Source organism: Heptranchias perlo, chromosome 36 (assembly GCF_035084215.1).
Source record: "Heptranchias perlo isolate sHepPer1 chromosome 36, sHepPer1.hap1, whole genome shotgun sequence".
NCBI lineage: Eukaryota > Metazoa > Chordata > Chondrichthyes > Hexanchiformes > Hexanchidae > Heptranchias > Heptranchias perlo.
The window spans coordinates 24,595,733-24,622,492 of record NC_090360.1 but is presented as its reverse complement, the minus strand read 5'-3'; the positions used below and the strand labels follow the sequence as shown (position 1 = coordinate 24,622,492).

General features: G+C 44.6%; 1 protein-coding gene across 3 annotated transcripts in view; it reads left to right on the top strand.

The window, feature by feature from the left end:
* The window catches only part of fam149b1 (family with sequence similarity 149 member B1), a 155,975-nt gene that overhangs the window by 57,479 nt on the left and 71,736 nt on the right, over positions 1–26,760 (top strand). For all 3 annotated transcript variants that reach the window (XM_067972776.1, XM_067972775.1, XM_067972777.1), the window contains 2 exons: positions 3,680–3,778; positions 17,234–17,337. In XM_067972776.1, coding sequence (XP_067828877.1) covers positions 3,680–3,778; positions 17,234–17,337 — 203 coding nt within the window. The remainder of the gene's footprint in view (positions 1–3,679; positions 3,779–17,233; positions 17,338–26,760) is intronic.

The window sequence follows — 26,760 nt, the reverse complement described above, 5'->3', positions numbered from 1 at the left end:
ATCGCGCATTTAGACACAGACATCAAGTTCCGCACCCATGAGGACGGCCTCAACCGGGATCTTGGGTTCATGTCACGCTACACCTTACCCCACCAGCGAACAAATATTATCTGTTTTTAATATAATGGGTCATTTGCTGGCTTTCTCTGCCTTCCGGATGTTTCTGCCTCTCTCTGTTTTTTTTTTCCTGTTTGTTTTTTTGTTGAATGTGTATTCGGGGGTTCTGCAGGTGACACCTCTCTGTCTGAACACGGTGATTGCCTTGGCAACGGGCAGTTGCAGGGGCAGTCTGTAAACACCATGTATTGTTCTATATGTATAAATGCGTAGGCTTCAAGGAGCTCCTGAACATTTACCTGACGAAGGAGGAAGCCTCCGAAAGCTTGTGAATTTAAAATAAAATTGCTGGACTATAACTTGGTGTTGTAAAATTGTTTACAATTGATTTAAAGGAACATAATTTCCGCATCTCTCAATCTCTGCTGCATATCTGTCTCACAGCATTCTATTCCAAAACCCTGACTGTCCCTGCCCTGCCCTGTTCACAGCTAGTGGTGTGAAAGTCTTTCCAATGTAATGGGTATGGGGTGTTATTTGATTGCTGAGACTGTCTAACAAACTGCTTATTATTTACCATCTATTTTAACTACCTGTTGTCTCAGAGCCTCTTTTAACTTGTGTGAATACACTACGCTTTTAAGAAACCCAACATTGAAGGTAACTTTTGCCAAATCCTTTCTGTGGCAAAATGGTCAAAAAATCCCGAGTCATGATAGGAAGTCTTAATCCAATTCCTAGTGGGCATGGGGCCGCAGTACACACCTGGCCCCAATTGGCAGTTTCACCAGAGAGTGTGCAGGATGGCTGGTTGGTAAACGGAAAAATATCACACGGCACCCAGACCTAGGTTAACCGATTGTTGGGACAGATAGAAAGAACTTTGCAGCAACCTATACTGTACATAACCTGAGAGTGTTTGATGCTGACACTGATTGGAATGGAAAGTGTTCCATTCTCCATCACCAACATCTCCCACCTTCTTCCATATAAAACTAACAAAAAACGGAGGGAAAGCTAAGAATTAAAAAGAGGAAATGCTGGAAACAGGGCAGGTCAGGCGGCCTCTGAGGTAAAGCTAAAGGGTGGAGTTCCAGGTGACCACACTGCCTGCAAAAGACCCTCACAGGCAAGAAAAACTGTGCCTGAAACTTTGTTGCTAGTATTTTGTGTGAACGGTTTACGGCTACTGCTCACTGTTGCTGAGTTGCAAGCTTTGGGGACCAGGAGTTAGGATAGTACGATGTAGAAGCAAAACCTGAGGGCGAGTTAACACGGGTCCCTACTATCAGCCAGAGGAATATTTGCCATACAGCCGGTAGCCGGTCCACTGAGCTCACGATTGGCTGCAGTGTATGGGTCTGGGCATTGTGCAGCCCCAATGGGCAGGGAAGGCAAGGATTGAGAGGTGGATGGTGTCGAGCTTCTTTGAGTGTTGTTGCAGCTGCACTCATTCAGGAAAATGAAGAGTATTCCATCACACTGCTGACTTGTGCCTTGTAGGTGGTGGAGAGGCTTTGAGGAGTCAGGAGGTGAGCCACTCACCGCAGAATACCCAGCCTCTGACCTGCTCAAGTAACCATGATATTTATGTGGCTGGTCCAGTTGACCCCCAGGATGTTAAAGGTGGAGGACGCAGTGCTGGTAATGTCACTGAACGTCAAGGTGGTTAGGATTCCTCTTATTGAAGCTGGTCATTGCCTGGCACTTGTGTGGAACAAATATTACTTGCCACTTATGTTGTCCAGGTCTTGCTGCATGTGGGCATGGGCTGCTTCATTATCTGAGGAATTGCGAATGGAACTGAACATTGTGTAATCAATAGCAAACAGCCCCACTACTGACCTTATGATGGAGGGAAGGTCATCGATGGAGCAGCTGAAGATGGTTGGGCCTAGGATGCTGCCCTGAGGAATTACAGCGATGTCCTGGGGCCGAGATGATTGGCCCCTGACAATCACAACCATCTTTCTTTGTGTATGACTATAGTCACAAGAGTTTCTCTCTGATCCCCATTGTCCAGTTTTACTGAGTCTCCTTGGTGCCACACTCGGTCAAATGCTGCCATGATGTTAAGGGCAGTCACTCTCACCTCACCTCTGGAATTCAGCTCTTGTGCCCATGTTTGGACCAAGGCTGGACTGAGGTCTGGAGCCGAGTGGTCCTGGCGGAACCCAAACTGAGCATCGGTGAGCAGGTTATTGGTGAGTAAGTGCCACTTGATAGCACTGTTGATGACTCCTTCCATCACTTTGCTGATGATTGAGAGTAGACTGATGGGGCGGTAATTAGCAGGACATACCTGGGCAATTTTCCACATTGTCGGGTAGATGCCAGTGTTGTAGCTGTACTGGAACAGCTTAGCTAGAGGAGCGACTAGTTCTGGAACACAAGTCTTCAGCACTACAACCGGGATGTTGTGGGCACAGCCTTTCTGGCTGAAGATGGTTGTGAACGCTTCAGCCGTGTCTTTTTCACTCACGTGCTGGACTCCGCCATCGATGAGGATGGGGATGTTCACAGAGCCTCCTCCTCCCGTTAGTTGTTTAATTGTCCACCACCATTCACGACTGGATGTGGCAGGACTGCAAAGCTGACCCATTGGCTGTGGGATCGCTTCACTCTGTCTATAGCACGCTGCTTCCGCTGTTTAGCATTGCATGTCTTGTAGCTTCACCAGTTTGGCACCTCATTTTTTTAAGGTACACCTGGTGCATTCTCTTCTACATTCTTCATTGAATCAGTGTTGGTCTTCTGACTTTATGGTGATGGAGGAGTGAAGGAAATGCCAGGCCATGATGTTACAGATTGTGGTGGTATATAATTCTCCTGCTGCTGATGGCCCACAGTGCCTCATAGATGCTCAGTTTTGAGCTTCCTGGTTTGTTTTTAATCTATCCCACTTAGCAGGGTCGATCGTGCCACATGACACGATGGAGGATGGTCTTCAGTGTGAAGACGGGACTTGGTCACTCCTACCAATACTGTCACGGACAAATGCATCTGCAACAGGTAGATTTATAAGGACGTGGTCAAGTAGGTTATTTCTTCATGTTGGTTCCCTCATCACCTGCACCTATGTCCTTCAGGACTCGGCCAGCTTGGTCAGTGGTAGTACTACCGAGCCAATCTTGGTGATTGACATTGAAGTCCCCCACCCATATTCTGTGCCCTTGATACCTTTCATGCTTCTTCAAAGTGCTCTTCAACACTGAGGAGAACTGATTCATCAGCTGAGGGAGGGCGGTAGGTGGTAATCAGCAGGAGGTTTCCTTGTCCATGTTTGACCTGAAGCCATAAGACTTCATGGGGTCTGGTGTCAATGTTGAGGACTCCCAGGACCACTCCTACCCAACTGTACCACTGTCTTTCCCCCCCCTCTGGTGGGTAGGACAGGACATATCCAAGGATTGTGATGGAGGAGTCTGGAAGGTTGACTGATAGGTATGATTTTTGACTAGTCTGCGGATCAATTCTCCCCAACCTTGGCACCAGTCCCAATATGTTAGTGAGGAGGACTTTTCCAGGTCAACTGGGCCGTGTGTCCTTTGTCGTGTCCTGATTCGATGCCTAGGTCACAGTTGAGAGTTCCGTCCAGTTTTATTCTTGTTTTCCTTTCTAGCGATTTGGTACAACTGATTGGCTTGCTGGGCAACTTCAGAAGGCAGTTAGGAGTCAACCACGTTGGTGTGCAACTGGAATCACATTTGGGCCAGACGAGGTAAGGATCCTAAAGGACATTCAGGAACCACTTGAGATTTTATGACAATCCGACAGCTTCGTGGTCACTTTTACTGGTACCAGCTTTTTATTTTAAAGATTTTTTGTTAAACTGAATTCAAATTCACAAACTGTCATGGTGTGACTGCGAGTGAGGCAGGTACGGGGATACAGGAGATAGTATTGTAGGAGCCTCAGTCCCTGCACTTGTCCAATAGATTCGAGGTTCTTGTAACCCTTGTGGACAAGTGCAAGGACTTCAGGGAGGACGAGCAAACTGACCACGGCACCGTGGTACAGGAGGCCGTTCAAGCGGGGGGAGTAAAAAGGAAGGCAGTTGTAGTAGGCGACAGTATAGTTAGGGGGATAGACACTGTTCTCTGCAGCCAGGAGCATGAGTCCCGAAGGCTGTGTTGCCTACCCGGTGCAAGGGTTAAGGATATCTCCTCCAGGCTGGAGAAGAACTTGGAGTGGGAGGGGGAGGATCCAGTTGTCGCGGTCCACGTAGGTACCAACGACATAGGTAGGACTAAGAAAAAGGTTCTGCTGAGAGAGTTTGAGCAGCTAGGGACTAAATTAAAAAGCAGAACCATAAAGGCAATAATCTCTGGATTATTACCTGAGCCACAAGCAAATTGGCATAGGGTCAATAGGATCAGGGAGATGAATGCGTGGCTCAAAGATTGGTGTGGGAGAAGTGGGTTTCAATTCGTGGGGCACTGGCACAGTACTGGGGAAAGAAAGAGCTGTTCTGTTTGGACGGACTACACCTGAACCATGCTGGGACCAGAGTGCTAGCGAATCGAATAACTGGGGAGGTAGATAGGGCTTTAAACTAAATAAAGGTGGGGAGGGTCCCGGTGGAGAGAAATCCAGAATGCTAAAGAGAAAAGACAAGGAAGCAGTGCAGGAAAGTGATTGGGGTAAGGATAACCGGATTGTGTCAGGAAGGGTCAGAGCGTACAAACAAAAGTGTGGATTAACAAATAGGGTCTGGGTAAGAAAACATGGTAATAAGACAAATAGGGCCATTGTACAAAAAATGTTAAGATGTCTAAAAATGTTAAGAAGACAAATCTAAAGTCACTGTATCTGAATGCACGAAGCATTCGTAATAAGGTAGAGGAATTAACAGCACAAATAGATGTAAAGGATATGATATAATTGCAATTACGGAGACATGGCTGCAGGTTGATCAAGGCTGGGAGCTGAATATCGAAGGGTATTCAATATTTAGGAAGGACAGGCAAAAAGGAAAAGGAGGTGGGGTGGCGTTGTTAGTAAAGGAGGAAATCAGATCAATAGTGAGAAAGGATATTGGCTCAAAAATAAGATGTAGAATCAGTCTGGGTGAAGTTAAGAAACACCAAGGGGCAGAAAACATTGGTGGGAGTTGTCTATAGACCTCCAAACAGTAGTGGTAATGTAGGGGACGGCATCAAACAGGAAATTAGAGATGCATGTAACGAGGGTGCTACAGTAATCATGAGTGATTTTAATCTACATATAGACTGGCCAAACCAAATTAGCAATAATACTGTGGAGGATAAATTCCTGGAGTGCGTACGAGATGGTTTTTTAGACCAGTACTTTGAGGAGCCAACTAGGTAACAGGCTATCCTAGATTGGGTATTGTGCAATGAGAAGGGGTTAATTAATAATCTTGATGTGCAGGGTCCTTTAGGGAAGAGTGACCATAACATGATAGAATTCTTAATTAAGAGAAGTAGTCCAATCCGAAACTAGGGTCCTAAATCTAAACAAAGGAAACTACGCAGGTAGGAGGAGTGAGTTGGCTGTGATAGATTGGGGAGCTTCATTAAAAGGCATGACGGTGGATAGGCAATGACTAACATTTAAGGAACGAATGCATGAATTGCAACAATTATACATTTCTTTCTGGCGCAAAAACACAAAAGGAAAAGCGGCCCAACCATGGCTAACAAAAGAAATTAAGGATAGTATTAGATCCAAAGAGGAGTCAAATAAAGTTGCCAGAAAAAGTAGCAAGCCTGAGGATTGGGAGCAGTTTAGCATTCTGTCTTCACAGAAGAGGACACAAATAACTTCCCAGAAATTCTAGGGAACCAAGAATCTAGTGAGAAGGAGGAATTAAAGAAAATTAGTATTCGTAAAAAAACAGTGCTGGAGAAATTAATGGGACTGAAAGCCGATAAATCCTCAGGGCCTGATAATCTGCATCCCAGAGTACTAAACGAGGTAGCCATAGAAATAGTGGATCCCATCGGTTGTCATCTTCCAAAATTCTTTAGATTATGGAACAATTCCTGCAGATTGGAGGGCGGCAAATGTAACCCCACTATTTAAAAAAGGAGGGAGAGAGAAAAGGGAGAGAGGGAACTACAGACTGGTTAGCCTAAAATGCTAGAGTCCATTATAAAGGATGTGATAACAGGACACTTAGAAAATATCAACGAGATTAGACAAAGTCAACATGGATTTATGAAAGGGAAATCATGTTTGACAAACCTACTGAAGTTTTTTGAGGATGTAACTGGTAGAATAGATAAGGGAGAACCAGTGGATGTGGTTTATTTGGATTTTCAGAAGGCCTTTGATAAAGTCCCACATAAGAATTTAGCGTGCAAAATTAAAGCACATGGGATTGGGGGTAATATACTGGCATGGATTGAAAATTGGTTAACAGAGAGGAAACAGAGAGTAGGAATAAATGGGTCTTCTTCAGGGTGGCAGGCAGTGACTAGTGGGGTACTGCAGGGATCAGTGCTTGGGCCCCAGCTATTCACAATATATATCAATGATTTGGATGAGGGAACCAAATGTAATATTTCCAAGTTTGCTGACGACACAAAACTAGGTGGGATTGTAAGTTGTGAGGAGGATGCAAAGAGGCTTCAAGGCGATTTGGACAAGTTGAATGAGTGGGCAAATACATGGCAGATGCAGAAGAACGTGGATAAATGTGAAGTTATCCACTCCGGAAGGAAAACAGAAAGGCAGAGTATTATTTAAAATGGTGATAGATTGAGAAATGTTGATGTACAAAGGGACCTGGGTGTCCTTGTACACCAGTCACCTTGCAGGTGCAGCAAGCAGTTAGGAAGGCAAATGGTATGTTGGCCTTCATTGCAAGAGGATTTGAGTACAGGAGCAAGGATGTCTTACTGCAGTTATACAGGGCCTTGGTGAGACCACACCTGGAATATTGTGTGCAGTTTTGATCTTACCTAAGAAAGGATATACTTGCCATAGAGGGAGAGCAGCGAAGGTTCACCAGACTGATTCCTGGGATGGCAGGACTGCCGTATGAGAAGAGATTCATAGATTCATAGAAATTTACAGCACAGAAGGAGGCCATTCGGCCCATCGTGTCTGTGCCGGCCGAAAAAGAGCTATCCAGCCTAATCCCACTTTCCAGCTACTGGTCCATGCGTTGTAGGTTACGGCACTTCAAGTGCATATCCAAGTACTTTTTAAATGTGATGAGGGTTTCTGCCTCTACCATCCTTTCAGGCAGTGAGTTCCAGACCTCCAACCCACTCTGGGTGAAAAAAATTCTCCTCAACTCCCCTCTAATCCTTCTACCAATTACTTGAAATCTATGCCCCCTGGTTATTGACTTCTCTGCTAAGGGAAATAGGTCCTTCCTATCCACTCTATAATTCATAATTTTATACACCTAAATTAAATCTCCCCTTAGCCTCCTCGGTTCCAAAGAAAACAACCCCAACCAATCCAATCTTTCCTCATAGCTAAAATTGTTTGAAATATATACCCAGAAGGTAAGACAATGGCAAGCACGGACAAATGTAAAATACATTCAGTCAAATGCATTCAAATTCAGTAGACATCTTGTAGACTTTGGCCAGCATTCACACATGTTACAAATTCCCATTTAGGCAGGTGTCCCATCTAATTTAGTCCTTTCTCTGAAAAGGAATATCCACACAGGACAAGGTAGAAACACTTGATCCCCCTCCCACCTTTTAAAAACACTGTTCATCACCACCACCTGGAAGGACAAGGGCAGCAGGCACATGGGAACTCCATGTTCCCTTCCAAGTCACACACCATCCTGACTTGGAAATATATAGTTGTTCCTTCATTGCCGCTGGGTCAAAATCCTGGAACTCCCTACCTAACAGCAATGTGGGAGTACCTTCACCTCATGGACTCCAGCGGTTCAAGAAGAAAGCCCACCACCAACTTCTCAAGGGCAATTGGGGATGGGCAATAAATGCCAACCTTGCCAGCGATGCCCATATCCTGAAAATAAATTTTAAAAATCTACACAAAATTCCTTTCACCCTGGAATTCTAGTTTTGCCAGTTTATTTTTCTTGGATCTTTGCAAAAGAAGTCATACCCAACGAGGAGCTGGCATTGTTGTAACATCTCTTTATGGGTTTGGTTTTACACAACAAGCTACTTGAATTTATTATGGAAAGAAAAAATTTGATGTAGTCAGGACAGGTGATTCGGTGCAGCAAGACAACCCGTACATTTCTATGTTTAACGCTTGTGTCGACTCGGACTGTATTCACTCGAGTTTAGAAGAATGAGAGGGGATCTCATTGAAACGTATAAAATTCTGACAGGGCTGGACAGACTGGATGTAGGGAGGATGTTTCCCCTGGCTGGGGGGTCTAGAACAAGGGGTCACAGTCTCAGTATACGGGGTAGGACATTTAGGACTGAGATGAGGAGAAATTTCTTCACTCAGAGGGTGGTGAACCTGTGGAATTCTCTACCACAGAAGGCTGTGGAGACCAAGTCACTGAATATATTTAAGAAGGAGCTAGATAGATTTCTGGACACAAAAGGCATCAAGAGGTATGGGGAGAGAGCGGGAATATGGTATTGAGATAGAGGATCAGCCATGATCATATTAAATGGCGGAGCAAGCTCGAAGGGCCGAATGGCCCACTCCTGCTTCTATTTTCTATGTTTCTATGGTGGGATTCTTGTTCCCTGAATATTGGTCCAGGCCTCTGCATTACTCGTCCAGTAACATAACCACCACACCACCGTATCCTACACAGCGCAGAAAGAAGCTGTTTGGCCCTTTACACCAGTAGCAGATCTCTAAAAAAGTGGAGGTCTGCGAGCATCTTCTCGGCTTCCATCAGTGCCAGTCTGTAATCAGCTCCTTACATGCCTGTCCCTCCTTCCTTCTACAATTTTTGACAACACCTAACTAATTTCCTAATTTTCCATGTCTTCTCTTTTACTCTTTTAAAGTATGGCAACACCCTGCAGTGTGAACCTTGGCCCTTCAACCCTGCAGTGTGAACCTTGGCCCTTCAACCCTGCAGTGTGAACCTTGGCCCTTCAACCCTGCAGTGTGGACCTTGGCCCTTCAACCCTGCAGTGTGAACCTTGGCCCTTCAACCCTGCAGTGTGAACCTTGGCCCTTCAACCCTGCAGTGTGAACCTTGGCCCTTCAACCCTGCAGTGTGAACCTTGGCCCTTCAACCCTGCAGTGTGAACCTTGGCCCTTCAACCCTGCAGTGTGAACCTTGGCCCTTCAACCCTGCAGTGTGAACCTTGGCCCTTCAACCCTGCAGTGTGAACCTTGGCCCTTCAACCCTGCAGTGTGAACCTTGGCCCTTCAACCTTGCAGTGTGAACCTTGGCCCTTCAACCCTGCAGTGTGAACCTTGGCCCTTCAACCCTGCAGTGTGAACCTTGGCCCTTCAACCCTGCAGTGTGAACCTTGGCCGTTCAACCCTGCAGTGTGAACCTTTGGCCGTTCAACCCTGCAGTGTGAACCTTGGCCCTTCAAACCTGCAGTGTGAACCTTGGCCCTTCAAACCTGCAGTGTGAACCTTTGGCCGTTCCCTTTGGTTACTCTTTTCTTAAAAAAAAAGTGATTGATGCTTAATGTTTTTCCCTCCCTGCTTCCTTGCTGATGCTCCCAGGCAAAAAAGTGCCTTTCCTTTGGTGCTCCTCATGTTGATGCAGTTGATGTCAAACTCCGTGGCATTTGGGGTTCTTGGATGAGTAGAGAAATTTAAAATATGGCACAAAAAGAGGCATATAACAAACCTAGAGCCAATCATAGAAAGGTTACAGCACGAAAGGAGGCCATTCGGTCCATCGAGTCTGTGCCAGCTCTATGCAAGAGCAATCCAGCTAGTCCCACTCCCCTGCCCTATCCCCGTAGCCCTGCAAATTTTTTCCTTTCAAATACTTATCCAGTTCCCTTTTGAGGGCCGCAATCGAATCTGCCTCCACTACCCGCCCTGGCAGTGCATTCCAGATCATAACCACTCGCTGCATTAAAAAAGTTTTTCCTCCTGTCACCTTTGGTTCTTTTGCCAGTCACCTTATATCTATGTCCTCTGGTTCTTGACCCTTCTGCCAATGGGAACAGTTTCTCTCTAGGGATTAGAGGGGAGTTGAGGAGAAATTTTTTCACCCAGTGATACAAAAGCAAGGAAGTCATGATGAATGTTTTATAACACACTGGTTCGACCACAACTGGAGTATTGTGTCCAGTTCTGGGCATTGTACTTTAGGAAAGATGTGAAGGCCTTAGGGTGCAGAAAAGATTTACTAGAATGATTCCAGGGATGAGGAACTTCAGTTACCTGGGTAGACTGGAGAAGCTGGGGTTGTTCTCTTTGGAACAGAGAAGGTTGAGAGGAGATTTGATAGAGGTATTTAAAATCATGAAGGGTCTAGACAGAACAGACAGAGCGAAACTGTTCCCATTGACGGAAGGGTCAAGAACCTATAATCATAGAAATTTACGGCACAGAAGGAGGCCATTCAGCCCATTGTGTCTGTACCAGCTAAAAAAGAGCTATCCAGCCTAATCCCACTTTCCAGCTCTTGGTCCATAGCCTTTCAGGTGGTGAGTTCCTGACCCCTGCCACCCTCTGGGTGAAAAACATTCTCCTCAACTCCCCTCTAATCCTTCTACCAATCACTTTAAATCTGTGCCCCCTGGTTATCGACCTCTCTGATAAGGGAAATAGGTCCTTCCTATCCACTCTATCTAGGCCCCTCATAATTTTTTAGACCTCAATTAAATTTCCCCACAGTCTCCTCTGTTCCAAAGAAAACAACCCCAGCCTATCCAATCTTTCCTCGTAGCTAAAATTCTTCAGTCCTGGCAACATCCTCGTAAATCTCCTCTCTAGTGCAATCGCATCTTTCCATCTCTTGTGGTGACCAGAATTGTACGCAGTTCTCTAGCTGTGACCTAACTAGTGTCTTATGCAGTTCTAGCATAACCTCCCTGCTCTTATATTCTATGCCTTGGCTAATAAAGGAAAGTATCCTGTATGCCTTCTTAACCACCTTATCTACCTGTCCTGCTACCTTCAGGGATCTGTGGACATGCACTCCAAGGTATCCCTGTTCCTCTTCACTTCTCAGTATCCTCCCATTTACAACATTTTCAAAATGGCAATCTGTAACTAGTGGGGTGCTGCAGGGATCAGTGCTGGGGCCTCAACTATTTACAATATCGATCAATGACTTGAATGAAGGAACAGAGTGTCTTGTGGCCAAATTTGCTGATGATACAAAGATTAGTGGAAAAGCAAGTTGCGATGAGGACACAAAGTGTCTGCAAAGGGATATTGACAGGTTAAGCGAATGGGCAAAAATTTGGCAGATGGAATATAATGTGGGAAAATGTAAAAGTCATCCCACTTTGGGAGGAAAATAAAAAAGCAAAATATTATTTGAATGGAGAAATAGTACAAAATGCTGCGGTACAGAGGGATCTGGGTGTCCTCGTACATGAAACACAAAAAGTCAACATACAGGTGCAGCAGGTAATCCGGAAGGCAAATGGAATATTGGCCTTTATTTCTAGGGGGTTGGAGTATAAAAACAGGGAAGTCATGCTACAACTGTACAGGGTGCTGGTGTGACCGGAGTACTGCGTACAGTTCTGGTGCCCTTATTTAAGGAAGGACATACTTGCATTAGAAGCAGTTCAGAGAAGGTTCACTAGGTTGATTCCGGGTATGGAAGGGTTGTCTTATGAGGAAAGGTTGAACAGGTTGGGTCAATACTCATTGGAGTTTAGAAGAATGAGAGGAGATCTTATTGAAACATACAGGATTCTGAGGGGACTCGATAGGGTAGATGCTGAGAGGATGTAACCCCTCATGGGGGCATTTAAAACTAGGGGGCATAGTCTCAGAATAAGGGGTCGCCCGTTTAAGAAGGAAATGAGGAGAAATCTCTTCTCCCAGAGGGTCGTGAATCTTTGGAATTCTTTACCCCAAAAAGCTGTGGAGGCTGAGTCATTGAATACATTCAAGGCCGAGTTAGACAAACTTTTGATCAGCAAGGGAGTCAAAGGATATGGGGAAAGGGCGGGAAAGTGGAGTTGAGGTAAAAATCAGATCAGCCATGATCTCATTGAATGGCAGAGCAGGCTCGAGGGGCCGAATGGCCTACTCCTGCTCCTATCTCTTATGGTCATTTATTGTGTATTTCCTTGTCTTGATTGCCTTCCCCAAATGCATTACCTCACACTTCTCCGGATTGAATTCCATTTGCCACTTTTCTGCCCAGGTAGTAGTGAACAAAGTGGAAAGAGCATTAGACCCTGATGGCTGGATCCTGGAATGCTGGAACAGTGGCTAATGTGGATTTGTTTGGACTGGAGGGATGTAAACAGTGATGTCGCCCATGGGTCAGTCTTAGAGCTACTGCTGTTCCCAACATATAAATCATCGGGACCTAGGCATAGGGCATAATATCAAAATTTGCAAACAACACAAAAATAGAGAATTGTAAGTGACTTTAAGAGGCAGAGATATCTCATGAAATTTAATGCAGGGAAATGTGAGGTGATAATTTGGGAGAAAGAATGAGAGGAAATTGTAAAACATTTGAGGAGCAGACAGAGTTAAGGGTTCAGATACACAAATCTTTAAAAGTAGAAGGTCAAGTTGATAGAGCTGCTTTTCTTAAAGAAGCATACAGGACCCTAGGTTTTATAATCACAGGTATCAAGTACAAAACCCAAAAGGTAATGGGTCAGATACTGAGGGATGCTGATGACAATGGGATTGTACCCCAGCACGAGTCAGCACTCTCAGGACTGAAAAGGAAAATTGGGGAGGAGGGAAATATTTTTCCGAAATAGTAAATGATTCTCTCTCCTTAGATTATCTCCCCCTTCCTTTTGAAACCGCCATCATCACCCACCTTCCAAAAACCCACCCTTGACTCTGCTGTCTTTGCAAACTATTGCCCCATCTCCAATCTCCCTTTCCTCCCCACAGCACTCAAATGAGATGTTGCCTCCCAAATCCATGCCCGTGTTTCCTGCAACTCGCGGCAGCCGCAACTGCAGCAATGCGGTTCTAGCTAAAGTCACAACTGATATCCTCTGGCTGTCATCATAGTTCATTATCCCCCTTCAGCCTTTCTGCAGCGTTTGACCCGGTCAACCTCCTCCAATACCTCTCCTCTGTTGTCCAGCACATTGGGACTTCTTTTCGTGGACATGCTTGGTTACCTCGAGTTCCCCCATGGATTTATCCTTGGTCCCCTGCTGTTCCACGTCCACATGCTGCATTCTGGTGATATCATCCACAGACTTGAGGTCATGTTCCACATGTACCCTGATGGCATCCAACTCAGCCTCACCACCACTTCTCTAAATCCCTTCACTGCTTCTGTGTTGTCAAACTTCTTGTCCAACATCCAGTCTTGGATGAGCCACAATTTCTTCCAGCTAAGTATTGGGAAGACCAAAGCCATTGTCTTCAGCCTCTGCCAGAAACTCCGTCCCCTTGGCACTGATTCCATTCCCCTCCCAGACCACTGTCTCAGGTTGAACCAGACTGTTCACAACTGCGGTGTCCGATTAAACGCCAAGTTGAGCTTCTGACCCCACATCCTCTCTAACACAAAGACTACCTGCTTCCACCTCTGTAACATTGCCTACCTCCACCCCGACCTCAGCCCATGTGATGTTGAAACCCTTATCCATGCCTTTTACCTGGCCAGCCTCTCATTCTGCATCCTAATTCAAAACTCTGCTCAAATCCTACCATTCCATGTCCCACTCACTCTTCACTCCTGTCCTTGCTCCCCTGCCCCCACATCTCAAATTTAAAATATTTAAATCCCTTCATAGCTTCATCCCATCCTACCTCTGATTTTCAAAAGGCCTTCGATAAGGTAGACCCATGACTAAGGTCAGAGCATGTGGAGTCAGGGGACAAGTAGCAGAATGGATAGCAAGCTGGCTCCAAAACAGAAAACTGAGAGTTGAGGTTAAGGGTAGCTACTCAGGCTGGCAAAAGGTGGGAAGTGGTGTTCCACAGGGATTGGTGCTGGGACCACTGTTGTTCAAAATTTACATCAACGATTTGGACTCGGGAATCGGAAGTACAATTTCAAAATTTGCGGATGACACCAAATGGGGGGCATAATTAATACCCAGGAGGACTGCAACAAAATGCAGGGAGAAATTAATAAATTTGCAGAATGGGTGTATAATTGGCAAATTTCAGTATAGGTAAGTGAGAGGTAGTATGTTTTGGTGGGAAGAATAAGGGGGCCACATACTGCTTGGATAATAAGAGCCTAAATGGGCTAGAGGAGCAGAGGGATCTAGCATGGCACTACACCTTAGGAATGATATATTGGCCTTGGAGGGAGTGCAGCGCAGATTTACTAGAATGATACCTGGACTCCAAGGGTTAAGTTACAAGGAGAGATTACACAAACTAGGGTTGTATTCCCTGGAATTTAGAAGATTAAGGGGCGATTTGATGGAAGTTTTCAAGATGTTAAGGGGAACTGACAGGATAGATAGAGAGAAACTATTTCTGTTGGTTGAGGAGTCTAGGACGAGGGGGACATAGCCTAAAAATTAGAACCAGGACTTTTAGGAGTGAAGTTAGGAAACACTTCTACGCACAAAGGGTGGTAGAAGTTTGGAATTCTCTTCCGCAAACGGCAGTTGATGTTAATTGTATGATTTATATCAATTAATGTTAGTTGTATTCATGTGGTGGGTATTAATTGGGGACTCTCTTGTATTTTTTTATAGAATCATAGAAGTTTACAACATGGAAGCAGGCCCTTCGGCCCAACATGTCCATGTCGCCCAGTTTATACCACTAAGCTAGTCCCAATTGCCTGCACTTGGCCCATATCCCTCGATACCCATCTTACCCATGTAACTGTCCAAATGCTTTTTAAAAGACAAAATTGTACCCGCCTCTACTACTGCCTCTGGCAGCTCGTTCCAGACACTCACCACCCTTTGAGTGAAAAAATTGCCCTTCTGGACCCTTTTGTATCTCTCCCCTCTCACCTTAAATCTATGCCCCCTCGTTATAGACTCCCCTACCTTTGGGAAAAGATTTTGACAATCGACCTTATCTATGCCCCTCATTATTTTATTGACTTCTATAAGATCACCCCGAAACCTCCTACTCTCCAGGGAAAAAAGTCTCAGCCTATCCAACCTCTCCCTATAAGTCAAACCATCAAGTCCCAGTAGCATCCTAGTAAATCTTTTCTGCACTCTTTCTAGTTTAATAATATCCTTTCTATAATAGGGTGACCAGAACTGTACACAGTATTCCAAGTGTGGCCTTACTAATGTCTTGTACAACTTCAACAAGACATCCCAACTCCTGTATTCAATGTTCTGACCAATGAAACCAAGCATGCTGAATGCCTTCTTCACCACCCTATCCACCTGTGACTCCACTTTCAAGGAGCTATGAACCTGTACTCCTAGATCTCTTTGTTCTATAACTCTCCCCAACGCCCTACCATTAATGGAGTAGGTCCTGGCCCGATTTGATCTACCAAAATGCATCACCTCACATTTATCTAAATTAAACTCCATCCGCCATTCATCGGCCCACTGGCCCAATTTATCAAGATCCCGTTGCAATCCTAGATAACCTTCTTCACTGTCCACAATGCCACCAATCTTGGTGTCATCTGCAAACTTACTAACCATGCCTCCTAAATTCTCATCCAAATCATTAATATAAATAACAAATAACAGCGGACCCAGCACCGATCCCTGAGGCACACCGCTGGTCACAGGCCTCCAGTTTGAAAAACAACCCTCTATGGGAGAGCTTAGCTAGGGTATGGTGTGTGTGTAAAGGGGAATCTATGTAAATAAAGGCTTGGAAGCAACTAAAGACCAGGCTCTAGTGTTCTATCCTTTACCACATGGCTATCCAATTTTAACAGTTGATGCTAGCTCAGTTGTTAATTTTAAATCTGAGATTGATAGATTTTTGTTAACCAAAGGTGTTAAGGGATATGGGGCTAAGGCAGGTATATGGAGTTAGGACACAGATCACCATGATCTCATTGAATGGCGGAACGGGCTCGAGGGGCTAAATGGCCTACTCCTGTTCCTATCTTCCTATGTTCCCATGGAAGTGCAGAAACACAAATCACTAAAAGTAGCGACGCAGGTTAATAAGACTTTTTTTTAAAAAAAGCAAACCAGCACTGGGGTTCATTTCTAGAGGGATAGAATTGAAAAGCAGGGAAGTCATGTTAAACTTGTACAGAACCTTGGTTAGACCTCACTTGGAGTACTGTGCACAGTTCTGGTCTCCATATTATAAAAAGGATATAGAGGCACTGGAGAAGGTGCAAAAAAGATTTACTAGGATGATACCAGAACTGAGAGGATATACCTATCAGGAAAGATTGAGCAGGCTGGGGCTGTTTTCACTAGAAAAGAGAAGACTGAGGGGTGACCTGATAGAGGTCTTTAAGATAATGAAAGGGTTTGACAGGGTAGACGTAGAGAAGATGTTTCCACTTGTGGGGAAGACCAGAACTAGGGGCCATAAATATAAGATAGTCACTAATAAATCCACTGGGGAATTCAGGAGAAACTTCTTTACCCAGAGAGTGGTGAGAATGTGGAACTCACTATCACAAGGAGTAGTTGAGGCGACTAGCATAGATGCATTTAAGGGGAAGCTAGATAAACACGAGGGAGAAAGTAATAGAAGGATATGCTGATAGGGTTAGATGAAGTAGGGAGGGAGGAGGCTCGTGTGGAGCATAAACACCGGCATGGACCTGTTGGGCTGAATGGCCTGTTCCTGTGATGTAAATTCTATGTAATTCTATGTAACCTCCAGCAGCCCTGTAACCTCCTCTTACAGCCCCCACTGAACTCTCCATCTGTTGAGCCTGGATGCTTGTGCATCCTTCACTCATTTCACCGTACCACTGGTGGTCATGCTTCAGCTGCCTAGGCCCCACGCTCTTGAATTCCCTGCCTATACCTCTCCACCTCCTTCTCATCCTTCTAAGACCATCCTCATGACCTACCTCATTGACTGAGCCTTTGGTCCACCCATCCTGATAGCCCCTTCTTTGGCTTAGTGGCCATTTTTGTCTGATTGCACCTCTGAAGCATAATGGGATATTTTTCTACATTAAAGCTGCTATATAAGTGGTTGTTTGAGTCTGTCTTATTCCTTTTTCATGCAGGTTCAGCGAGCACATATTGGGGCAGTACAGCGCAGCCCAAATAGTTTGCAGATCCAAGGGATTCCCTTTTATCAGAGAAACCCTCCACTGCCTGGGAAGATTCAGTAAGTACTGTTCCTATCTATGGGCCTTGTGGAAGGTCCATTAGTAAATGTCTTGATGTCCTGTGGTGTTGCTCACTTTTTCTGTGTGACTCTTTTTTCTTATTGAGGTGTTTGTATCTGTGTCTAAAAAAAGATTGGATAGGCTGGGGTTATTTTCTTTGGAACAAAGGAGGCTGAGGAGAGATTTAATTGAGGTATATAAAATTATGTGGGGACTAGATAAAGTGGATAGGGAGGACCTATTTCCCTTAGCAGATGGGTCAGTGACCAGGGGGCATAGATTTAAAGTAATTGGTAGAAGGATTAGAGGGGAGCTCAGGAGAATTTTTTTCACCCAGAGGGTGGTGGGGGTCTGGAACTCACTGCCTGAGAGGGTGGTAGAGGCAGAAACCCTCAACTCATTTAAAAAGTATTTGGATGTGCACTTGAAGTGCCGTAACCTACAGGGCTACGGACCAAGTGCTGGAAAGTGGGATTAGGCTGGATAGCTCTTTTTTGGCCGGCACAGACACGATGGGCCGAATGGCGTCCTTCTATGCCGTAACCTTCTATGATTCTATGTTACTTTTTCCATCACATTGAGACTACGGGCAAACTGGGAGAGAAAGACCACATCAGTGCTCAGGGTGGCAGAGAAGGTTTTTTTGTAATTAAATATGTAAATAGTTATGTTGGAGGTGGAACCATATTCCAACAGTTATGGAAGGCACTGAGCTTCAAGTCACCCCATTTCACTTCATTTGACATAATTTGACCCCATTTCACTTCAGTTGAATTCATTTGCCCCGATTTCACTTCATTTGACCCCATTTCATTTTATAGGACTTCATTTGAACCAATTTCACTTCACATTGGGAAGTGGTTCTGGGACTTGATAGCACTATAGTGGGGGCCTGGACTTTGGTAGCTCTGTGGGATGGCATTTGGGGTTTGGTTCACTGGGTGATTCCTTGAGTCTGGTAGCACTGTGGAGTGAGGTTCCAGGATTTGGGAGCACTGGGGAGAACTACTGGAGTCTGTCCACACTGGGAGTTGCGGGGGGGGTCCTATGATATGGTACCCCTGGGGCGAGTGCTACAGTCTGGACCACTGAGGAGGTCTTGGAGTGTGTTAGATATGAGTATAGATCCTGGAGTCTAGTAGCACTGGGAGAGATGTCCCGTGATCGGGGAGCACTGTTGGGTTCCTGGAGTCTCGGAACACTATGGGGAAGGAGTCCCAGGGTTTGGGAGCATTGGAAGAGTTACTGGTTCTGTCAGTACTGGGAAGGTGATGGGGTCTGGAGAATCTGGAGAAGGGATCTGGGGGTCCTAGTGCAAGAAAATCAAAAAGTTAGTATGCAGGTGCAGCAGGTGATCAAGAAGGCCAACGGAATGTTGGCTTTTATTGCTAGGGGGATAGAATATAAAAACAGGGAGGTATTGCTGCAGTTATATAAGGTATTGGTGAGACCGCACCTGGAATACTGCATACAGTTTTGGTGTCCATACTTAAGAAAAGACATACTTGCTCTCGAGGCAGTACAAAGAAGGTTCACTCGGTTAATCCCGGGGATGAGGGGTTGGATATATGAAGAGAGGTTGAGTAGATTGGGACTCTACTCATTGGAGTTCAGAAGAATGAGAGGCGATCTTATTGAAACATATAAGATTGTGAAGGGGCTTGATCGGGTGGATGCGGTAAGGATGTTCCCAAGGATGGGTGAAACTAGAACTAGGGGGCATAATCTTAGAATAAGGGGCTGCTCTTTCAAAACTGAGATGAGGAGAAACTTCTTCACTCAGAGGGTAGTTGGTCTGTGGAATTTGCTGCCCCAGAAAGCTGTGGAAGCTACATCATTAAATAAATTCAAAACAGAAATAGACAGTTTCCTAGAAGTAAAGGGAATTAGGGGTTACGGGGAGCGGGCAGGAAATTGGACATGAATTTAAATTTGAGGTTAGGATCAGATCAGCCATGATCTTATTGAATGGCGGAGCAGGCTCGAGGGGCCGATTGGCCTACTCCTGCTCCTATTTCTTATGTTCTTCTGTTCTTATATCACGGTGATACCTGTGTTGGGTCAGTACCAGATACCAGGCTCCTCCTGCTGCATGTTCACACACTCACATCAGATGGCTGTTGTCTAAGCATTTTTGTAGAGCCCATCTGCTCACAGTTCTTTCTTGCTTATGTCTGTATCATATCTGCTTGCTGGAGAAATCTGCACAAAACAAGAGGCAACATTTTCAGACTGAAGGATTACGAAAGCTTTGACCTTTGACTCTTTATGAGAGGACCATTGAGTTAATAGGTGTGGAGGCAAAAGTTGGGGTGGGAGACGGTGAATTCAGAAGCCTCCCCAAAGCCCATGGCGAGTGTCCTTCGATTTTCATTGCATATCTCCTTATTTACTCAATCAGTTGTTTTCACACAGGCCTACATTGTAACAGGTCAGTGTTATAAACTCCAGTCTACTTTCTTACTGCAAGTATTGAAAAGAATGTTCTTCCGCCCCGGGTACCCGAGAGGAGCCGGTGAGAATTGTACGGACTCAACCAGCACTTCACATCACCCTGTGTCGTACACTCCTACACCAGCAAAGAATGGTCCACTCTGGAGGTGGGGAGCGGGGGGAGGTGTCAGAGTTGAGCATTACTAGCTTAACCGTCTGTTGCCTGATCTGGCTGGACCACATCAAGCTCGAACAGATCATTCTCCTCTGTCAAAACCATCCACCTTGACTTCTTATGAGAGGACCATTGAGTTAATGGGTGTGGAGGCAAAAGTTGGGGTGGGGGTCCTCCTTATGAGAGGACCTTAAATCTCTCTCCCCAATACCTTCCACCCTCACCTGTAACAACAAATGCAAGGAGCCCATGGATATCTTTGCCATCAAAACAGAGACCCGCTGTTTCTGCTGCTTTCCCCTTCCCTTTGCCTTCCACCCTATTCCCACTAAACTGCTGACTGCCCAACTTTCCTTCCTGCCTCCTATACTAGCTGGAATTATAAATGGTTCTTTTTCCTCCGGCATTGACCCTGTCCCTTTCAAAACTGCGGTCAACAAAACCCCTTCAAAAAAACTCACCTCGACTCCTCTGTTCTTGCAAATTACCACCTCATCTCCAACTTCCGTTTCCTTTCCAAACTCCTTGATTGTGTCGTCACCTCCCAGATTTGCAGCCATCTCACCTGCAACTCCCTGTTTGAATCCTTCCAATCAGGTTTCCGCCCCTCTCCTGGCACCAAAACACCCCCAACTAACGTCAAAAACAACAGCTGACCACATCCTCCTGATAACATCACCAAATGTTAAGGAGGAAGCCAAGGATGGAATCCTGGGGTCCACCAGAACTGACTGGGAGGAGAAACCATTTGAGACGATGTAATGTCTTTGGTAAAGAGCAGAACCAGGAGGGAAAAGTGCCATGGAGATGGATCATGGAGTGAAGCTGTTGAGGTTGATGGAGTGGCTGTACTCACATAAGATATTATTGGTGACTTTGATTAATGCGTCAATGTTGTGGGCAGGATGCCTGATTCGGAAGACTTTGAACAGAGAGAGCTGGGAGTGTAGTTGTGAGGCTGTGACCTTTTCCAGGAATTCAGAGAGAAAGGGAGATCTCCATCCATGTTGTTGTTACACTACTCACTCCAAAAATGATGCTCTTTGTCTCAGTGCCTCCTTTAACAGGATCTCCAAAGCTGAATCCTGGAAGGATGATTTTCTTGGCCTTGGTCTTGCTACAGCCATTCCAACCCCTTAGTAGCAGTACAGCTTTAAGGCGGTCATTGCAATATTGTGGCATTACAGCACAAGGTCAGCTCGTTGTGTGAGAGCTGCGTGCAGCATCCAAAGGGCAGCACTCCCACTGCCACAGTGCCAGTACCACATTAGGAGCCTCATAGTGTTTTCTATCATTATTCAAATTTGGAGGGAGGTTCTGAGTAAAAGTCCTGAATTTAAAATATTTTATCTCTTCAGGTGAAATTGATGAAACATTTTAAATTCAAGATTTGTACTCAGACTACAACTGCCAGCCTGGATTTGTGCCTGAGACCCAGAATTTTCTTTTTCTTTTTAACAGGCCAATCACAGAAATATAGGAACAGGAGGCGGCCCCTCCCGTCTGTTCTACCATTCAATTAGATCATGGCTGATCTGTACCTCAACCCCATTTACCCATCTTGGTTCCATATTCCTTACCTAACCAAAATCTTACCAGTCTCAGTCTTGAAAGTTTCACTTGATCCCCAGCATCTACAGCCCTTTGGGGGAGAGAGTTCCAGATTTCCACGACCCTGTGAAAAATGTGAAAACATGCTTCCTGATTTCACTCCTTAATGGCCTGGCTTTAATTTCAAGGTTATGCCTCCTCATTCTGGATTCCCCAGCAGAGGAAATAATTTCCCTCTATCTACCCTGCTGAATCCATAAACATTTTAAATTAGATCATCCCTCAACCTTCTAAACTCAAGGAATACAAGCCACCTTTATGCAATCTGTACTCATAATTTAACCTGTTCAGCCCTGGTACATAATGTGCCAAGATTTGCTGTTTGTAAGTTCTCATCTATTGATAGACAATTGTTACTAACTAAAGCTAGAGCTCCCTGGATGACTAAAGATATAGAGATTAAAATAAAACAGAAAAAGGAGACTTATGACAAATGTGAGGTTCATAATACAGTAGAGAATCAAGCTGAATACAGAAAGTACAGAGGAATCTAAAAAAGGGAATAAGAGGAGAAAAGAGAGAGTACGAGAATAGATTAGTGACTAACACAAAAGGCAACCCAAAAGTCTTTTATAAACGTATAAATAGTATAAGGGTAGTCACAGGAAGGGTGGGGCCGATAAGGGACCAAAAAGGAGATCTTGTGGCGGCAGAGGACATGGCTGAGGCACTAAGAATAGTTCACATCCATCTTCACTAGAGAAGAGGATGCTGCCATAGTAGCAGTAAAGCAGTAGTAGCGATATTGGATAGGATAAAAATAAATAAAGAGGAGGTACTTAAAAGATTGTCAGTACTCAACGTAGAAAAGTCACCTGGTCCAGATGAGATGCATCCTCGGTTACTGAGAGAAGTAAGGGTGGAAATTACGGAGGCTCTGGTCACAATCTTCCAATCCTCTTTAGATATGGGGACGATGCCGGAGGACTGGAGGATTGCAGATGTTACACCCCTGTTCAAAAAAGGGGAGAGGGATAAACCCGACAATTACAGGCCAGTCAGCCTAATGTTAGTGGTGGGGAAAATGAAAGTCAGCACAGATTTGTGAAAGGAAAATCGTGTTTGACTAACTTTGATTGAGTTCTTTGATGAGGTAACAGAGAGGGTTGATGAGGGTAGTACGGTTGATGTTGTGTATATGGACTTTCAAAAGGCATTTGATAAAGTACCACATAATAGATTTGTTAGCAAAATTAAAGCCCATGGGATTAAAGGGACAGTGGCAGCGTGGATACAAAATTGGCTAAGGGACAGAAAGCAGAGAGTAGTGGTGAACAGTTGTTTTTCAGACTGGAGGGAAGTATACAGTGGTGTTCCCCAGGGGTCAGTATTAGGACCACTGCTCTTTTCGATATATACTAATGATCTGGACTTGGGTATAAAGGGTATAATTTCCAAGTTTACAGCTAATACGAAACTCGGAAATGTAGTAAACAATGTGGAGGATAATAACAGACTCCAGGAGGACATAGACAGACTGGTGAAATGGGCAGACACATGTCAGATGAAATTTAACACAGAGAAGTGTGAAGTGATACATTTTGATAGCAAGAATGAGGAGAGGCAATATAAACAAAATGGTACAATTTGGATGCAGGAACAGTGAGACCTGCAGTTGCACACACACAAATCTTTGAAGGTAGCAGGGCAGGTTGAGAAGGCTGTTAAAAAAGCATATGGGATCCTTGGCTTTATTAATGAAGGCATAGAGTGCAAGAGCAAAGAAGTTATGCTAAAGCTTTATAAAACACTGGTTAGGCCTCAGATGGAGTATTGTGTTCAATTCTGGGCACCGCATTTTAGGAACAATGTCACCCTTAGAGACGGTGCAGAAGGGATTTACTAGAATGGTTCCAGGGATGAGGGACTTCAGTTGTGTGGAGAGACTGGAGAAGCTGGGGTTGTTCTTGTTGGAGCAGAGAAGGAGATTTGATAGAACATAAGAAATAGGAGCAGGAGTAGGCCAATCGGCCCCTCGAGCCTGCTCCGCCATTCCGCCATGGCTGATCTGATCCTAACTTCAAATCTAAATTAATGTCCAATTTCCTGCCCGCTCCCCGTAACCCCTAATTCCCTTTACTTCTAGGAAACTGTCTATTTCTGTTTTAAATTTATTTAATGATGTAGCTTCCACAGCTTCCTGGGGCAGCAAATTCCACAGACCCACCACCCTCTGAGTGAAGAAATTTTTCCTCATCTCAGTTTTGAAAGAGCAGCCCCTTATTCTAAGATAATGCCCCCTAGTTCTAGTTTCACCCATCCTTGGGAACATCCTTACCGCATCCACTCGATCAAGCCCCTTCACAATCTTATATGTTTCAATAAGATCGCCTCTCGTTCTTCTGAACTCCAATGAGTAGAGTCCCAATCTACTCAACCTCTCCTCATATGTCCGCCCCCTCATCCCCGGGATTAACCGAGTGAACCTTCTTTGTACTGCCTCGAGAGCAAGTATGTCTTTTCTTAAGTATGGACACCAAAACTGTATGCAGTATTCCAGGTGCGGTCTCACCAATACCTTATATAACTGCAGCAATACCTCCCTGTTTTTATATTCTATCCCCCTAGCGATAAAAGCCAACATTCCGTTGGCCTTCTTGATTACCTGCTGCACCTGCATACTAACTTTTTGATTTTCTTGCACTAGGACCCCCAGATCCCTTTGTACTGCAGTACTTTCCAGTTTTTCGCCATTAAGATAATAACTTGCTCTCTGATTTTTCCTGCCAAAGTGCATAACCTCACATTTTCCAATATTGTATTGCATCTGCCAAATCTCCGCCCACTCACCCAGCCTGTCTATATCCCCTTGTAGGTTTTTTATGTCCTCCTCACTCTCTACTTTCCCTCCCATCTTTGTATCAATCTACAAACTTTGATATGTTACACTCGGTCCCCTCCTCCAAATCGTTAATATAGATTGTGAAGAGTTGGGGACCCAGCACTGACCCCTGCGGAACACCACCGGCTACTGGTTGCCAGTCCGAGAATGAACCATTTATCCCAACTCTCTGCTTCCTGTTAGATAACCAATCCTCCACCCATGCCAGAATATTACCCCCAATCCAGTGATTCTTTATCTTGAGCAATAATCTTTTATGTGGCATCTTGTCGAATGCCTTCTGGAAGTCTAAATACACTACGTCCACTGGTTCCCCTTTATCTACCCTGTACGTTATGTCCTCAAAGAACTCAAGCAAATTTGTCAGACATGACTTCCCCTTCATAAAGCCATGCTGACTTTGTCCTATTAAATTATGTTTATCCAAATGTTCCGCTACTGTCTCCTTAATACTAGACTCCAAAATTTTACCCACCACAGATGTTAGGCTAACTATAATTTCCAGCCTTCTGCCTAATACCCTTTTTAAATAAGGGTGTTACATTAGCAGTTTTCCAATTTGCCGGGACCTTTGCCGAGTCCAGAGAATTTTGGAAAATTATTACCAAAGCATCCACAATCCCTACTGCCACTTCTCTCAAGACCCTAGGATGTAAGCCATCAGGTTCAGGGGATTTATCCGCCTTGAGTCCCATTAATTTACTGAGTACCAATTCCTTTGTGATTTTAATCGTATTTAGCTCCTCCCCCACTAGAGCCCCCTGTTTGTCCAGTGTTGGGATATTCTTAGTGTCCTCTACCGTAAAGACTGAAACAAAATATTTGTTCAGCATTTTTGCCATCTCCATGTTTCCCACCATTAATTTCCCGGTCTCATCCTCTAAGGGACCTACGTTTGCCTTAGCCACCATTTTAGATAGAGGTGTTCAAAATCATGAACGGTTTTGATGGAGTAAATAAGGAAAAATTATTTCCCATGGCAGAAGCGTAGGTAACCAGAAGACACAGATTTAAGGTGATCGGCAAAAGAGCCAGAGGCGACATGAGGAAACATTTTGTTAGGCAGCGAGTTGTAATGATCTGGAATGACTGCCTGAAAGGGTGGTGGAAGCATATTCAATAGTAACTTTCAAAAGGGGAATTGGATAAATACTTGAAGGGAAAAAATTTACAGGGCAATGGGGAAAGAGCAGGACAGTGGGACTAACCATATAGCTCTTTCAAAGAGCCGGCACAGGCACGATGGGCCGAATAGCCTCCTCCTATTATACTAAACCCCTGAGAAACCTGTTCTGGAGTAGTGAAATAACTGGATTTTTTAAAATATATAAAACATGAAAAACAAGGTAAAGGATGGACCACCCTACTTTGGAAGCAAAGGCTATGTTCACTATATAATAGCCGACCTGCCACATCTACAGTCAACATGTACAGTAAGAGAGCCAAACATGGACAAGGCCGAGGAGAAACCCGACTGGTGGTGAAGGACTCAAATGTCAGTGTCTCAAAGCAGCTGTTTATATTTTGTAATGCTTAATGTCAATGGTAGGAAAGATTATGGAATCTTTACTCAAAGATGTAATCGAAAAACATCTAGATAACAAAAAAAAAGTGGTCAACACAGATTTCAGAAGGGAATGTCATGCTTGACCAATCTTATTGAATTCTTTGAAGAAGTAACAGAAAGGGTAGACAAGGGTAATGCAGTAGATGTAATATATTTGGATTTTCAAATGGCCTTCGACAACGTACCGCACTAGACTCATGACTAAGGCCTGAGCGCATGGAGTCAGGGAATAGTAGCAGAATGGATAGCAAGGGTACGGGTACGGTAGCATAGTGGTTATGCTACTGGACTAGTAATCCAGAGGCCTGGACTAATAATCCAGAGACATGAGTTCAAATCCCACCATGGCAGCTGGGGAATTTAAATTCAGTTAATTAAAAAATAAAAAAATCTGGAATAAAAAACTAGTATCAGTAATGGTGACAATGAAACTACTGAATTGTTGTAAAAACCCATCTGGTTCACTGATGTCCTTTAGGGAAGGAAACCTGCTGTCTTTACCCGGCCTATATGTGACTCGAGACCCACAGCAATGTGGTTGATTCATACCTGCCCCCTGAAATGGCCTAGCAAGCCACTCAGTTGTCAAGAAGGCGCCTCACCACCACCTTCTCAAGTGGCAACTAGGGATGGTTAATAAATGCTGGCCTTGCCAGTGACTCCTACATCCCAGGAATGAATAAAATAAAAAGCTGGCTACAAAACAATTCTGAGGAATCAATTCTGGGGGACAGGATAAACTGTCACTTAGAAAGGCACAGACTGATCAAGGATTTGTTAAGAGGAGGTCGTGT